This window comes from Propithecus coquereli, unplaced genomic scaffold (assembly GCF_000956105.1).
Source record: "Propithecus coquereli isolate 6110/MARCELLA unplaced genomic scaffold, Pcoq_1.0 Scaffold731, whole genome shotgun sequence".
Classification (NCBI taxonomy): Eukaryota; Metazoa; Chordata; class Mammalia; order Primates; family Indriidae; genus Propithecus; species Propithecus coquereli.
In genome coordinates, this window is record NW_012153408.1 from 171,038 (window position 1) to 186,684 (window position 15,647).

At 38.8% G+C, this 15,647-nt stretch overlaps 1 protein-coding gene across 2 annotated transcripts in view; it reads right to left on the reverse strand.

Moving 5' to 3' along the window:
* Window positions 1-1,997: 1,997 nt before the first annotated feature.
* CD53 (CD53 molecule) overlaps window positions 1,998-15,647 on the reverse strand; it is a 22,392-nt gene continuing 8,742 nt past the window's right edge. The window contains exons 2-8 of one of the 2 annotated variants that reach the window (XM_012661787.1): window positions 10,229-10,308; window positions 9,141-9,329; window positions 7,579-7,653; window positions 6,944-7,039; window positions 4,974-5,054; window positions 3,798-3,881; window positions 1,998-2,910 (exon numbers count right to left, since the gene is read on the reverse strand). In XM_012661787.1, coding sequence (XP_012517241.1) covers window positions 2,839-2,910; window positions 3,798-3,881; window positions 4,974-5,054; window positions 6,944-7,039; window positions 7,579-7,653; window positions 9,141-9,329; window positions 10,229-10,291 — 660 coding nt within the window. In that variant the 5' untranslated portion in view covers window positions 10,292-10,308 and the 3' untranslated portion in view covers window positions 1,998-2,838. Of the gene's footprint in view, window positions 2,911-3,797; window positions 3,882-4,973; window positions 5,055-6,943; window positions 7,040-7,578; window positions 7,654-9,140; window positions 9,330-10,228; window positions 10,311-15,647 lie in introns of those variants that run through there. The other variant, XM_012661788.1, reaches the window with a different exon arrangement.

A 15,647-nucleotide genomic window follows, 5' to 3' on the forward strand; every position in this document is an offset into this window, starting at 1 on the left:
CATTGTGCTTTTTCTTTAAGAGCATCTCGGTTGTTTTGTCCCTTTTTATTTCCATACAAATTTTAGAATCAGCTTGTTAAGTGCCACCAAAAAAAATCTGTTAGGATTTTTATTGGGATTTCATTGAATCTATAGCCCAATTTGGGAAGAATAGACATATATAAAATATTGATTCTTCCAATTAGTGACAGCGACAGTTTCCTGTGGGTATATATCTTCATGATGTATCTCTCTTCTTTAGCATTCCAATAAAATTTGAGTATTTTTTGTGTAAAGGTCTTATATATCTTTGTCAGGTTTATATTTCTAAGTATTTGATTTGTTTTTGATGCAATTAGAAATGCTGTCTCTTTTTAATCTTCTGTTTCTGGTAGATAGGAATACAGTTAATTTTAGTATATTGATGTTATATCCAACAACATTGCCAAACGTTCTTATTAATTCTTACAGTTTATCTATAAATGCTTTCAGATTTTCTGTTTCCACAATAATGACATTGGTAAATAATGAGAATTTTTTTAAAAATTCTTTTCCATTCTTCCTGCCTGGTTTCTTTTTTTTTTTTATTTAATTTATTGCACTTCTAGTAACTTTGGCAATAAATGGAAATCTTACTCCTGATCTTACAGAGAAAGCCATCAGTGAATCACTATTTGGCTTGATACTTGTTATATGGGTTTTAGAAATACATTTTATCAGATTTGTTTGTTTTGAGACAGGGTCTCACCCTGTCACCCAGGCTAGAGTGCCGTAGTACGATCATAGCTCACTGCAGCCTCAAATTCCTGGGCTCCAGTGATCCTCCTGCCTTGGCCTTCTGAGTAGCCAGGACTACAGACATATATCACCAAGCCCAGGGAGCCAAGAGACCAAAGAATGACTCAGACAATGCTAGTTTGACAAGTTAGATGAGTTTATTAGAGGTTACTTACAAAGGTGCTTGCTCCTGGGCGTCACAGGAATTTCTTCCACAGGAGTGTTCTTGCATGCAAAATCCTCATCTGCCCACCATATGGTGTTGCCTTAAATATCTTCCCAGAGAGAACTCAGAGTAATGTAGAGATTTTAACATTGTATTTTTGCTCGTTTGCAGTGAAACAAATCACACAGGCACAGTACCATCATAATATGCTGTCATGCAACCTATGTTATATTAATGATATTACAATTTTCCACTAGGTGAGGATTTTAGTATTACAATTAGCTAAGGGGCACTATAGGACATCTAAAGCAGTCAGGGCTGGCCTGTGCTGGCTGCTTCAAAGCAAGAAAGTGCTGAGTTATCCAAGAAAGTACTGGGCACTTTTCCCAGGCCCAGTAATTATCTTGGTACCTGGCTAGTCTACTTTGTAACACATTCCAGGGTCTGCCTTAATGTGGGGAATCTAAGAAGAGATCTTCTTTTTAGGTCAGAGACCCCAAAGGGCTCTACTCTTAGTATAAGAGTGAACTAGAAATACCACTCACTTTCACCAAACATTACATGAAAATCCATCTGAAACTTGGCAATTTAGCAGAGGAGAGCAACATCCTTGAAAAGTTGAATCCATAATCTGGCTATCATGTAGACTTAAAGTGCAAAAGATGTAGGTTTCCCTACAGACAACCACTGAAATGACCAATTTTCCTTAAAGGGAGTTGGGAAATCCTACACAAAACTTCAAGAATAGAAACCAATTCTTCTTTATCCCTTCTGTCTTCTCTACATTTGGCCCTGTATAACTGTCCTGTGGGGGAAACTAGCTGCCATGTCATAAGGCAACCCTGTGGAAGGGCACATGTGGCAAAGATCTGAGGCCAACAGTCAGGTAAGGGAGCTTGAAAGTAGATCCTCTTCCAGTTGAGCCTTGAGATGACTGCAGCCTGGACTGACGTCCTGATTGCAGTTATGTGGGAGACAGGAACCAGAATCACCGAGCTAACATGCTCCCAGATTCCTGACTCACAAAAACTGTGAGATAATAAATGTTTGTTGTTCTCAGCCACTAAATTTTGGAGTAATTTTTTATGCAGCAATAGATAAACCACTTGGTTTGCTGGCACGGCAATCAGGCTGAGCCACGGGAGGACTGTTTGGAACATAGGAATGAGAATGTTGTGATTGAGATCATAAGCTATTTTATTTATTGAAGAGTTAAAATTATACATTAGCAAATCCTTATCTGATAGAGATATAACACTAGACCTCTTCTTAATGTGATTATTAGCTAAGAGACTGGTTGAAGTCAGGATATGAATCGCTGGATAGTTTTTTTCCAGAAAGACTTAAATCAATAAGACCTTTTAATAAGAAAATTGAAATGAAACTTTGCCCTTTGGAGAAAGTATACTCTGTCATTCCTCTAGCTATGGCCCCTAGTCAAAAAGAAACAGAGGGTTGTGACAATGATTTAGTGAGTCTTGACCCAGAACTCCCTTTAGTTTGTCTCTTGCTTGACTTCGGAGGGCAGACTGGGGACGATTTAAAGGCTGGAGACTAATTTGACAACGAGAAAATCCAAAAGTTAATATCTTGGCCCCACCCTTTGATCTTCAGCCATTAGTGTCACAGGTTCTCTTGGCCTCTCATGTCCAAAAAACATTCAGGTATTAATTTCACCACCTTAAGAGACACGGCTGCTGCCATCAGTGGGTAAAATGTTGTCTTGCTGCGTAAGATGGGAAGTACCTGGCGAACACCCTCTTCTCTGGTTGTATAAGACAGGGACCTAGACAGGGAAGAGATGGGAGGAGGGCAAAGATGCCAGTCCAGCAAGTGATCATTTAGGACTTCATGCTAGAAATGGCTTCGGATTTCCAGAGATGAAACAAGTCTCTCCAGCACAGAGCAGTTGCAGGTCACAGCCCTAGGGCCTGGCTGGTTTTATCAATCTGGCAGTTGAGGGTCAGTGCAAAGGACATCCCCAATACCTGTAGAAAAAGTTGGGAAATTTGAAATCTTTGTAAGAGAAGTCATTTTCCCATGGCTCCTGGGATTGGCTCCCAAGAAAAAGAACATATCCATCACACTGAAATCACCCTTCCCACTGTTACTTCCAATTTCCTCTCCGGCGTTCTCTCCTATAGTTTAATAGCAGTGCAGAGAGAAATGGGGGCAATGATGGCAAGATAGTAGGGTATTAGTATTGGGACATCTTTTGTCTCTTAGGAAGTGACAGAAGTTCTGCTGCTAGTATAGTCAACTTCTGCTCACTGAACACTGTGTGGTGAATCATCTCTGCCCATGTTCTATGATTCCTTGGTTTCCAAGCAGAGAAAAATCATTTTTCTCTGAGCTTCTTGATTGAATCTTAGCTAATCTGTGGTATACCAAGCACTTGGATAGAAAAATGTTAGAAATATCACAAAATAAAAAAGGACACAAAACTACCCCCAATTCACCCTTCATTTGTCAAACTAAGCACCAAAAGAAAAAGGAAATTGATTATGATTTTCGTCATCAACTCCTTAGCACACAAGGTCAACTTTTCAAGTGGAATGCTTCATCAATCACAGTCTTTTACAGACCAGCTGAGTAAAGGATGAAAGTGGGGTTCTGTTTGGTAACTTTTAGTTTGACTATGAATCATTCATACCTTTGAGGAATAAATTGACCAGATAGATGTTCTTATAGCATATTTTCTGTATACCTTAAATCAAATTGGTAATAACATCATTTGTTCCTTGGCTGGGGAACTCACATACTAATAAAAATAGCTAACATTATTGCCCACTTACTATATATCTGGTACTGTTCTAAACCCTTACATGATTTAACTCATTTAATTCTGACAGTAGTCCTACAGTAAAGCTCTTACCTGAATCACACATACACAGATGGTGATGATTCCGATATACAGGAAATTGGAGTGGAACCACTGTCTTGCTTTTGCATAGCAACCCTAGAAAAAATTACAAGTGCAAATGATCCCACTCTACAATTCAACTTTATCAGGAGTATTATTTGGAAGATACAGTAGTTTGTATTTTTCCTTATATAATACAAAGATATTTAAGTCAAGTATTGTATTTTTATTTTCTTTGCATGGATGAGGACACAGGCATAAAGTAGAGAACATTAAACTAAAGACTTTTCTGGTGTTGTTTTCATTACAGTGGCATCTAATGTAGAAGTCCTAGATCCTTACTCACTGAATTAAACTAGCTCCCAATAGGCAGGACACAACAGATGTCCTATGTTCTTTGAACACTCAGTGCTGACCCAAGATTCACAAATGAGAATACAGGCTAAGCAATCCTAAAATGGTATGACTTTCAGTTTTTGCTTCAACAATCAGTAAATCTATCATAGCCCTACCAAGCTCCAGGGCAGTTGTTGGTCGGTGGGTGTCCTAGTCTTTCCAAAGACCTGAAAAATTCTGGAGATTTTCAAACAACCTCAGAAGTGGGTAAGATGGGGTGGCAGAACCTTAGAGATTTGGTCCAGTTCTAGGTGGAAGATGATTTTGGCTTCTTCTTGGAGTCTACTGTTCAGGTCCAAATTAAGTGGGCAGGTTGTTTCAGCAGTTCCACCAATTCTTTCTCCTCCAACTCCTTACTCCTTCCCTTACGACTCATTTCCCTAAGGGGCTGGATCCTGCCATCTCCAAGGAGGGAGAACAGAGAAACAGGTGCAGGGAGAAGCTTTCTATCTCAACCCTATACATTTCACTTTCAAACACAAGGAGACCTACTTTTTGCTCAAGAAATATCTGTACACAACCGTGTGCCACTTTCACACAAACTGTCCTTCTCTAATGTAATCATTTAGTGTAGCAAGACTAATCACAGTGTCCCTAGGCTAAATGAACTTGTTCCAGGTTTTTTGTTTGTTTGTTTGTGTAGTTAATCTTGTGTTGTCACCCTGCTCTCTCTTTTATTCAAGTTTCCCAATTTCTAGATAGGAGGTCTAGGTCTTCTATGACTGCAGTTTCCAAGGCAATTAAAAATTTAAACAAAGAGGCTAATAACAGAAAAGTTGACAACAAAATTACCTTCACTAGTGGATCTGAGGGGCAAGATGCTGGCGGGCTTCCGCTCCAATCACTCGTGCCATTTACACCACAGCATTGTAGCTAAAAGCCAAACCCCCAAAACCATGATGGTTAGAAAGTCAACAGAAAAAAAGATGTAAACGTTGGAGGAAAAGGTGGGCCCTTCAGATCTGACTCTATAGCAGAAAGTCCAGAATTGGCCTGACTACTATGGACTCCTTAGAACAATGGCTTTCAAATGGCTATACCATTTCACTCATATAAGACCCCTGTGAAGTAGAGAGGACACAGTTAATTTATTCACGTTTTATAGATCAAGAATAAGGCACCTAGAGGACTTTACAATGGAGGGATCATGATGATCACACCTAGACCCACCAACCCATCTTAAGATCACAGAAAGCAGGACCATCAGACATTATGTGCCTGCTTACATGATGCAACAGGAATTACCAGCTATGGTAGGCTTATCACAAAACAGAAGCTACATCAAGCTTCTAGATTCATGGAGCATATGGGAGACAATGACTCCCTGGCACCAAAATACTTTGAGGAAGCAATTAGCCAGATCTACAAAGTGGGGAATTCTATAGGACCTAATTTCTTTCCACAAACAAATTGCATGACAAAGAGGGGTCCTACTATATATTAAAAGAGAATTAGAGAGACATATCTTTCAAATATAACATGCAGACCTTGTTTACATCTTGATTTTAACAAATCAACTAAAAATTTTTTGAGAAAAATAGAGAAATTAAATTATAGACTTTATTAGTGATATTGAGGAATTATAAAATTTTAGGTGCATTAAAAAGAAGTTCTTATTTTTCTATTTAATGGGTAAAAGGATAAAATGTCTCATATTTGCTTTAAAATATTATAGCAAAAAAAAAAAAAATAGGGGATTAGATGAGATGATGCTGGCAAAAGGTTAACTATTGAAGCTGGGTTTTGTGTACCCAGAGGTTAATTTTTCTCTTTTTCTCTTCACTTTTGTATATGTCTGAAAATTATATAATAAAAAAAAGTAAAGAGGTGGGGATCTAGACAGGTTAAGTGACTTTCCCACAGCCACCTAATTCTGGTCTCCAGGATGTAACTCCTGTGCCATTTCTTCTACTCCACACCAAGCCAGTGAGTTGTCATAGTGGTATTGTTGGAGACACAGAGTATGCTGGTTCAAGGCTCCCTGACCCTTCTTTTTCCCCAGACACATCAAGGCAGGAGTGCAGAGCTAATATATTTGTTTGTGGGTGGATAAGGGCATGAAAAATAAGGTGCTGGAAGGCTAGATAACAATCCCAATTTGGGCAACTCAGGAATTCAATAGCAATTTTTTTTTTTTTTTTTGAGACAGACTTTCACTCTGTCACCCTGAGTAGAGTGCCGTGGCATCAGCCTAGCTCACAGTAACCTCAAATGTTTGGGCTCTAGTGATCTTCTTGCTTCAGCTTCCCTAGTAGCTGGGACTACAGACGTGCACCACCACACTTGGCTAATTTTTACTATTTTTAGTAGTGACGGGGTCTCACTTTTGCTCAGGCTGGTCTTGAACTCCTGAGCTCAAGCAATCCTCCCGCCTCAGCCTCCCAGAGTACTAAGATTACAGGTGTGAGCCACCGCACCTGGCCTAAATTTCTTGTATTATATAATTGCTGTTTTCAGTAAAATTTTGGAAAATATATAAACTAATACAATGTGATGTTTGGGTCTTCTTCACATCCTAGTAGGGCTTGAACAATGGACCTATTTGAGTTGGTAAAGGGTGAAAGAGAGAACTAGACAGTACCAATCAGACTGATTGCTGGGCCCCTGATCTGATTGCTGTTTGTGATAGCCAAGGCTTTATTCTGGACCTCAAGGCTGTGGACCTTAGATTCTGAATCTTCCAGGAAAGGAACTAGCCCCCAGGGACTGAAGCTAGAAAATGAAATCTGGGCTGATCTGAAAAGGATTCCATGTGTACTCACAAATAACTGGATGGAGTCCCACGCTGCCTTAGTGCTATTGTCTGAGTGGTAATGTTGGATGCTGTCCATCAGGCCCTCAGCCACATACTCGTTCAGCTGGGCAGGGCACAGTTCAGCAGAGGAGACATTATAAAAAGCATGTAAGTTCAGAGGAATAAAGAATTTCTAGTATAGGCTAGTGATTACACTTGTTGCTTCCTTCTAGAACTAAGGGGGCAGGGAGGGTGTTTATCTATGGGCAGAAGTGCTGAGAGAGAGATGCCTTGGAGGAAGAATTATACAGTAGGCTCTTGTCCTTCCACAGCTCTGGCTTTACAAGGGAAGAAAAAGGGCAATTCAAGCAAGGGCTATCCTTGGCACTGAGACATACATTCTCTACTGCCAAACACAGAGAGGCAAGTAAGTAGGAGGAAGATAAACTTGTTTCACTGTTTTCCAGTCATCCTTCAAGCCACCACTCAAATACAATCTTCTTCATGAATTTTTTTTCTCTCCTCAATTAGGATTTATCTCTCCTTCCTCCATCCTTCCATTTCATTTCTATCTCTATTATAGGACTCGTTTTGTGCCAACTTTTCACTACATTCTCTCCACGTTCAGCAAAAAGACAATGAATTATGTTCTTTACGACTTACCTTCTGTTCATACACAAAGAGCAAGATGGCCAAGGTCACCTCAGCAAGGAGAATAATCAGCAGCAGGACGAAGAACTGGGGCAAAGCAGAGGCAAGCTTAGAGCACTGATCCCCGTTCTCGCCCCACTCTCACTCTGCCCTAGAAGCATCCAGGCGGGTGTCTGCACAGGTACGAACGTTCCTGTTTCTGCTTCCTTATTCCTTGCTAAGCCTTCTCTTGTTTTGAGGAATATGTGTTCTTTTTCTGCAACTAGACTCTAGAGGGCAGGTCACTGTCTTCTAACTTTGTTCTCTCCTACCCATTGTGACTATCAGAGCACCATGCACACAATACGTGTACAACATTATCTGTTGAATAAACTAGGCAATTTTGGCATGAGCCTACTCAAACAGTTGAGCAAAAGACCAGTAAACTAAACCATGTGTCTTTAGAGTTTGGGGCTTGGTCCTTTCTACAGATCAGGGCTATCTTGAGGTGGAGGACCGGCGGTGGGGAAGGCAGAGAGGAGCCCCGTGCAGATGGGGAAGAGGGGTCTAATCATGGCTCTGACCTGTATTTGTTTCCAACTCTAGATGCTTACTCCCTTTATGCTAATCACACAAAACAGAAAACATGTTTTCACTTATTCTTTCTCTTTTACCTTTTTTACTCCAACTGTAATGTTGGTTGACTACTTCAAACACTCACTCTATGTCTGTTATCTTCCATCTTTTGCCATTAGTCTGAGAACTGTCCGAGAACAGGGACTGTTTTTATTATTATTATTATAGCTATTATTATTATTCTTTCCCTTGGCTCCAGTTTAAGAGTTGACCCATGAGTGAAAGAAGATTAACTGGATGACTTAAGGAGGAACAAAGGTGATTAGAAACCCATACCCATGGATAGAGTGGCACAGTTACACTAAGCTCTGTTCTGGGCACATTAGAGAAATGTAGAGCTCCTTTTTCACAGTGCTTACAGGCAAAACCTAAGCCTTAAGGTACTCCTCAGGATGGTTAACCAACAGGGAACAACTGAAAAGCTCTAGCATCTCTCACATTATACCTCAATGGCTGCAGCCTAGGTCCTCGCATAAGTTGGGTAACTCACACTATGGAATATCTTGTACAGATATGAGTTAAGGAAGCATCCTCTGACTTTTTAGGAGGGCCATCTTGCTCAGAAGAGTCTAGAGATTATTTTTCCATCAGCCGGTGACTCTGATCCTAAAAGTGCTTACTAACATGAGGAGCATTTAGGCAGATAGATGACACTTGATTTCAACCAGACATAAAGAAAAAATAAAATGCTATGAAGAGGGATTATAATGACAGAGGTCATTATAACAGTGTAAACTGGATACCAAGGAGGAAAGCAATGCCCTCTCCCACCTGTCCCTGGGAGCTCAATCAGAAATAAAATACCATTTGTCTGGACAGACTTGACTAATCTGAAGTACCAATCCCATGTTCATATGATTTCCCTGTGCCTATAGGTGATCTACCAAGAAACATCTTGCCTGGGACTTAAGGCATCATCTCCCCCCACTTTGGGGACCACATCTTCTATAAGGACTCACCGACATAAGCAGGCACTTGTTTTCCTTAATAGAGCCCATGCAGCCCAGGAAGGCAACCACCATGATAATGGAGCCCACGATGATGAGCACATTGCCCAGAGTGAGGGAGGGAAGGTTGTGGAAGAGCACTCCAAAGTTGTTGTGGATCAGGAGGTAGATCCCAAAGCCCAAAATGCAGCAGCCACAGAACTGAAAGGAAGAATTCCACGACATTGAGAGACAAAATGTGGTTCTTGAGTATCTCCTTATGCTCTTACTTCCTTGCGATCAGAATCACCTTTTTCCATTGGTTCATTCAAGGCTCTCATGAACAACTTCTTTGCCCAGCTTCCCCATGCTCCTAGAAGGGGGGCAATCCCAACTTCCTCAAGTGGAGTCCCACTCACACCTCTTCCCACCCATTTCCAGATACCAAGGAAAGATCACTCTTAGGAGCCATGAAATATCCTCACCATATACAAGCTAATTCTATGCCTCAGATACCCTATTCCTTGTCTTCTCAGTTGCCACATGGCCTCCCTTTGGAAACCATGACCACATAGAGAAGATGCCCTGATTGAGGAAACTTATCTTGCTAGGCAGAAAACTAGAGAAGCTAAACTTCATAAAAATCTTCTCACAGATACATGTGTACCAAGTCATCCTATATCTGAAATTCAATTGCTGAATTTGGTACAGTGAAATTTCCCCCCAAAAGGGTGACTTCCCTTTCAATCAGCTATTCTTCCAAGGGGTCCAGAAAAATAAAAAGACAAGAAGAAAAGAGGCACTCAATACCCAGAATGCAGAGTCTTGGGTTTCTCACCTATAGATGCTATCTGTGAGCAGTAGTGGCCTAAAGCCCTCAGAGAGAAATGGCACGTCTGTTAACAACTGCATTGGTACCTTTCAATTTTGCAGACTTATAATATGGCAGGATAGGAAGAGGGGAGGAAATTATCACTCCTTTGTGCCTAGACTGGTTGTGCTGAACATGACTCAGACATGTATGGATTGTATTCCACACAAACCTCTTCAGTAGAGGAGAGAGAAGCAGAGTTCAGCTGGGGGAATGTGAGCTTAGCCACGCTCGGAAGAAAGAAACTTACCCAAAAGAGCAAGTTGAAGAAAAACAGGACATACTTCAGCAATTTCAAGCTACTCATGCCCATGCTGAGATGTTCTTAACCTGAAAGGTAGGAAGAAGAAGAGAGGAGGTAAGTGACCTGGCTCTGCAAAGTGGCACCAGAGAATCAGAGGGCACAAATGTTCAGGGTTCAAGGACCTCCAGAATCACCTTAGGTTTGAGTTATGGCTCTCCTCTGGAAAGTTTCCCCAGATTCTTTGCTCTCTTAATTTCTGAACTGAACTATCAATTGATTCATCTTAGACATTAACTTTTGCTCCAATTCAGCAACCCATGATGTTTAGCATTGAATTAAGCACTGTAGAAGAAAACAATATAGCCATTCTTATAAGAGGATGACTCACAGGGACACAGACCAGGCCAGTGCTTTGGGTCCATGTGCAGCATTAGTGCCTAGTGCCTGGGCACTTACTTAAGAAGGCAACCCTGAGGGTCAGGGATGGACTGGTAAATCAGCCTTGGAGAAAGCCGGTGGCTTGATCAGCCAGTTCCTTAAATGCCCTGAGAGTCATATACATATTACATTTGGTCTGTAAACCTCTCCACATGAAAGTGGGGGTGGAGGGAAAATAGCTATGGCTCATTCATTCTTTTGTTGCAGAAACATTTATGGTGTTTTCTGTTCTGGATGTTGTAGGAGCAGCAACCCTGACTAAGCAGTAGCTATCCTCCAGAAGATGTCAATCTCACAGCAGAAACAAAACAAGCCAACAAATATGCAATGAGGAAGTGAAAAGAGATAGCAATGTAAGCTTGAGTTTTTCAAATAGAATATCATTTTCTCAGCAAGGACATCAATACCCAGGGTCTGGTCCTCAATTCTGGAGATCTAGATAATTTTGAATTTTCTCTCAGAGGTAATGAGATTCTATAAAATGATTCATATTTAAATACTGTTCATGAGACTGATACATAAAGCAAAATGTCAATTTATTGGTTTTTTTTTCTCTTTGAAACTATGCCTGTCCCAGTGTATGGGTTGCTTATACAATCCATAGTACCTTCTCTTACAGTGTCAAGGTATATAGGAACCACACGGTCTAGAGGGATAGTTCATCCAGGATGTAGACAAGCCTGATGAGCTACTTCTACTCCACAATAAACTTCTCTGTTGAAAACACCAAATACTCATATCTATCTCATACCCTTTTCCTTTACTTTGTCCTCTTTTCTCTTTTTCTTCTTGTCTTGCTCCTCAGGATTATTCTTAAATCTGCATCACTACTTTAATCAAGTTAAGATAAAATTAATGAGATTATAAATGTATTTGAATATATTTGGGAGGTTAAAAAAAAGGTATGATAATTTAACACATAGGCTTTGAGGTCAAACTTGAATTCAACTCTCACATATGCCACTAAACAGCTATGTAAGAATTGGAAACCAGTTAACTTAACATTTCTATCTATGTAAAATGGGGCAATATTTAAGCCTCATAGCGTGGCTGTGAAGATTAAATGATCTTGAGCATTTTTTTTTTTATGCTTGCTGGCCATTATTCTGTCTTCTTTTGAAAAGTTTCTGTTCAAAGTCATAACATGTAACCAAAATGTTTGTACTCCCATAATATTCTGAAATGAAAAAAAAAGATTAAATGATCTTACCACAGAGACTGGCATATGACATGACCAGCACTCAATAAATTGAACCCATGACTGTTTAGTCTTAAAGGACCACTTTTTATTAGGAATGGGGAATGAATTTGAGTGTTTCCCCGCCCTTTATCAGCATCACATTGACAAAATATCTCGTAGACACATCTATGGGTAGATAATTGTGTTCATTTTATCTAGAATTTTAAACATTAATTTAACTCATAGAATTGCCATTTACCAGTCTTCATTTCCAAATTCTCAAGAATCCTTATGGCTGCCCTTTGAAAAAGCTGTATCAAGTCATAAAAGAAAAATATATCAAGTCCCAAACAGCAGTAGAAAATGCTATGGAAATTCAAAGACTTTCAGCTGGGCTGATCAAGGAATATTTCATGGAGGAGGTAACGTTCAAGCTGGCACATTCAAACGAGTATAGTCCCCTTGGGCAGCTAAACATCAACTTTCATGATTCACTATACAGTAGAGCTGTGCTCTTTTAAAATATCAATAAAATTGATAAAATTCTACATAGATAATCAATTAAAAAATAAAGGACGGCCGGGCGCGGTGGCTCACGCCTATAATCCTAGCACTCTGGGAGGCCGAGGCGGGTGGATTGTTTGAGCTCAGGAGTTCGAAACCAGCCTGAGCAAGAGCGAGACCCCGCTTCTACTAAAAATAGAAAATAAATTAATCGGCCAACTGAAAATATATAGAAAAAATTAGCCAGGCATGGTGGCGCATGCCTGCAGTCCCAGCTACTCGGAAGGCTGAGGCAGAAGGATTGCTTGAGCCCAGGAGTGTGAGGTTGCTGTGAGCTAGGCTGACACCATGGCACTCACTCTAGCCCAGGCAAAAGAGTGAGACTCTGTCTCAAAAAAATAAATAAATAAATAAATAAAGGACAAAACTTATCAACATTAGGAATGAGAGGTAACAATGCTACAAAATCTACAGATATCGAAAGTATAATATGAGAATATGATAAACAACTTATGCCAATAATTTGACAACTTAGATGAAATGGATAAATTGCTTGAAAGGCACAAATTACCAAATATTAATATCGCTCAAGAAATAGATAACCTGAGTAGTCCTATATCTAATAAGAAATTGAATTTGGTGTTTAACAAAACTTCCTATACAGAAACCGCTAGTCCAGGTGCCTTACTGATGATTTCCACTAAACATGCAAGGAAGAAATAATACCAATTCTGTTAAAAATCTTCCAGAAAATAGAAAAGGAGGCTATACTCCCTAATTCATCCAGTGAGTCCAGAATTATCAGATACTAAAACCAGAGAAAGATATTACAAGAAATAAAACCATTAACCAATGTTTCTCAGGAAGATAGATGCAAAAATTATAGACAAAATATTAGTAAAATCAATATGCCAATGTAGAAAAAGGATAAGAAATCATGGCCAAATAGGGTTAATCCCAGGAATGCAAGGTTATTTTAACATTTAAAAAAATCTATTTAATTAACCATATTAACAAACTAAAAAAACCCAAATGATCATTTCAGTAGATGCAGAAAATTCATTTGACAAAATTCTGGGTCTATTTCTGATCAAAAAAAGTCTCAGCAAACTAGAAATAGAAAGACACTTAATCAATCTTATAAAGGGCGTCTCTGAAAGGCAACATCATACTTAATGGTAAAAGACCCAATGCATTTCCCTTATAATAGGAAGAAGACAAGTCTGTTTACTCTTACCATGCTTTCCAGCATCGTACTGGAGTTTCTAGCCAGTGTAATGAAGCATGAAAGGAATTGTATCCAAATTGGAAAGAAAAAAAGTAAAACTAGCTTTATTCACAGATGGTATTACTGTCTTTGTAAAAAATCTGAAGAAATCTACACCAATTTTATTAGAACTAACAAGTGAGGGTAGCAAGTTTACCAGATATAAGATTCGATCTACAAAAATCAATAGTATTTTTATACAATAGCAACAATCAGAAATCAAATATTTTTAAAATATCATTTACAATAGTATCAAATATGAAATACTTAGGGATAAATCTGATAAAATATGTGAAAGACCTGTACATGGAAAACTTAAAAAAAAAAAACATTGCTGAGATAAATTGAAGAGTAAATAAATGGAAAGATACACCATGTTCATTGGTTGAGAGACAATATTGTTAAGATGTCCATTCTTCCCAGATTTATCTATAGGTTGTAAGTTCAATCAAGATCACAAGCGGACTTTTTTGTAGACCTTGAGAAATTGATTCTAAAATTCATTTGGCAATGCAAAGGACTTAGAATAGCAAAAATAAATGAATTTGATAAAGAACAAAGTCGGAGGGCAAACGCCACCTGATTTCATTACTTTTTATAAAGCTGCAATAAAGACAATGTAGCATTAGTGTTAAGATAAACAGATATATCAGGGGAACAGAATAGAAGGTACAGATATATATGGACAACTGATTTCCAACAAAGATGAAAAATTAAATCATCAGAGAATAAAGGGTATTTTTTTCAACAAAGGATGCTGGAACAATTGGATATCGATATGCAAAAAAATGAACTTAGATCTATACCTCTTACCGTATCAAATTGTAACAAAAAATGGATCATAGATATAAATGTAAAACCTAAAACTGTAATACTCCAGAAGAAAATATAGCAGAAAATATTTACAATCTTGGTTAGGCAGAGTTCTCAGATAAAACACAAAAGCACAACCCATGAAAGAATTGATAAATTGCACTTCTTCAAAATTAAAAACTCTGCTCTTCAAAAGACACTGTTAAGAAAACAAAAAGCCAAACCACAAAGGGGAAAAATATTTCCAAATCACACATGAGATAAAAGGCTTATATCGAGCGTACAAAAACAACTGTCAAAACTCAGTGGTAAGAAAATAACCCAATTTAAAAATGGGCAAAAGATCTAGACAAAAGAAGACACTTCACCAAAGACAATACTACATGGATGGCAAATAAGCACATGAAAAAATTCTATACTTCATTAGTCATTAGGGAAATGCAAATTAAAAGGAGATCCCACTACATACCTCCTAGAATGGCTAATATGTTTTTAAAAACTAACCACACCAAGTGTTGGCAAGGATGTGGTATAACTGGAACTCTCATACAGTGTTGGGGGAATGTAAAAATAGTATATCTGTGTTGAAAAACAGTTCACTGCATTTGTAAAAAGTCAAAAACATACACTTATCATATGATCCAGCCATTCCACTCCTAGGTATATACCCAAAAGGAATGAAAGCACATGTCCACATAAGGACTTGTGAAGAAATGTTCATGGCGGGTTTATACATAATCGTCCCAAACTGGAAACAACCCAGATGTCCATTGACAGGTGAATAGATAAACAATGGCACAACTGTATAGTGAAATACTACTCAGTGATAAAAAGGAATGAACTACTGATGTACACTACAGCATATGTGAATCCCAAAATAATTACGATAAGTGAAAGAGGGTAGATAAAAAAAGAGTACATTCTGTATGATTCCAGTTATGTAACATTTTAGAAAATGAAAACTAATCTATAGCAACAGAAAGCAAATCAATGATTGCCTTTGGACATGGCTGGGGAGGGCAGGAGGTGAGTAGAGAAGGATCAGGAATGGATTATAGAAGACCAGAGAAATCATCTGAGAGTGATGAATATGCTCTTTGTCTTCACTGTGGCGATAGTGTATGCATGTTCGCATATGTCAAAGGCCCCTCCTGACTTTTCCCGTCCATCGCTCCAAACTCATGGCAACACTCTGTATTAGACTTTAAAATTTATCAGGCAAC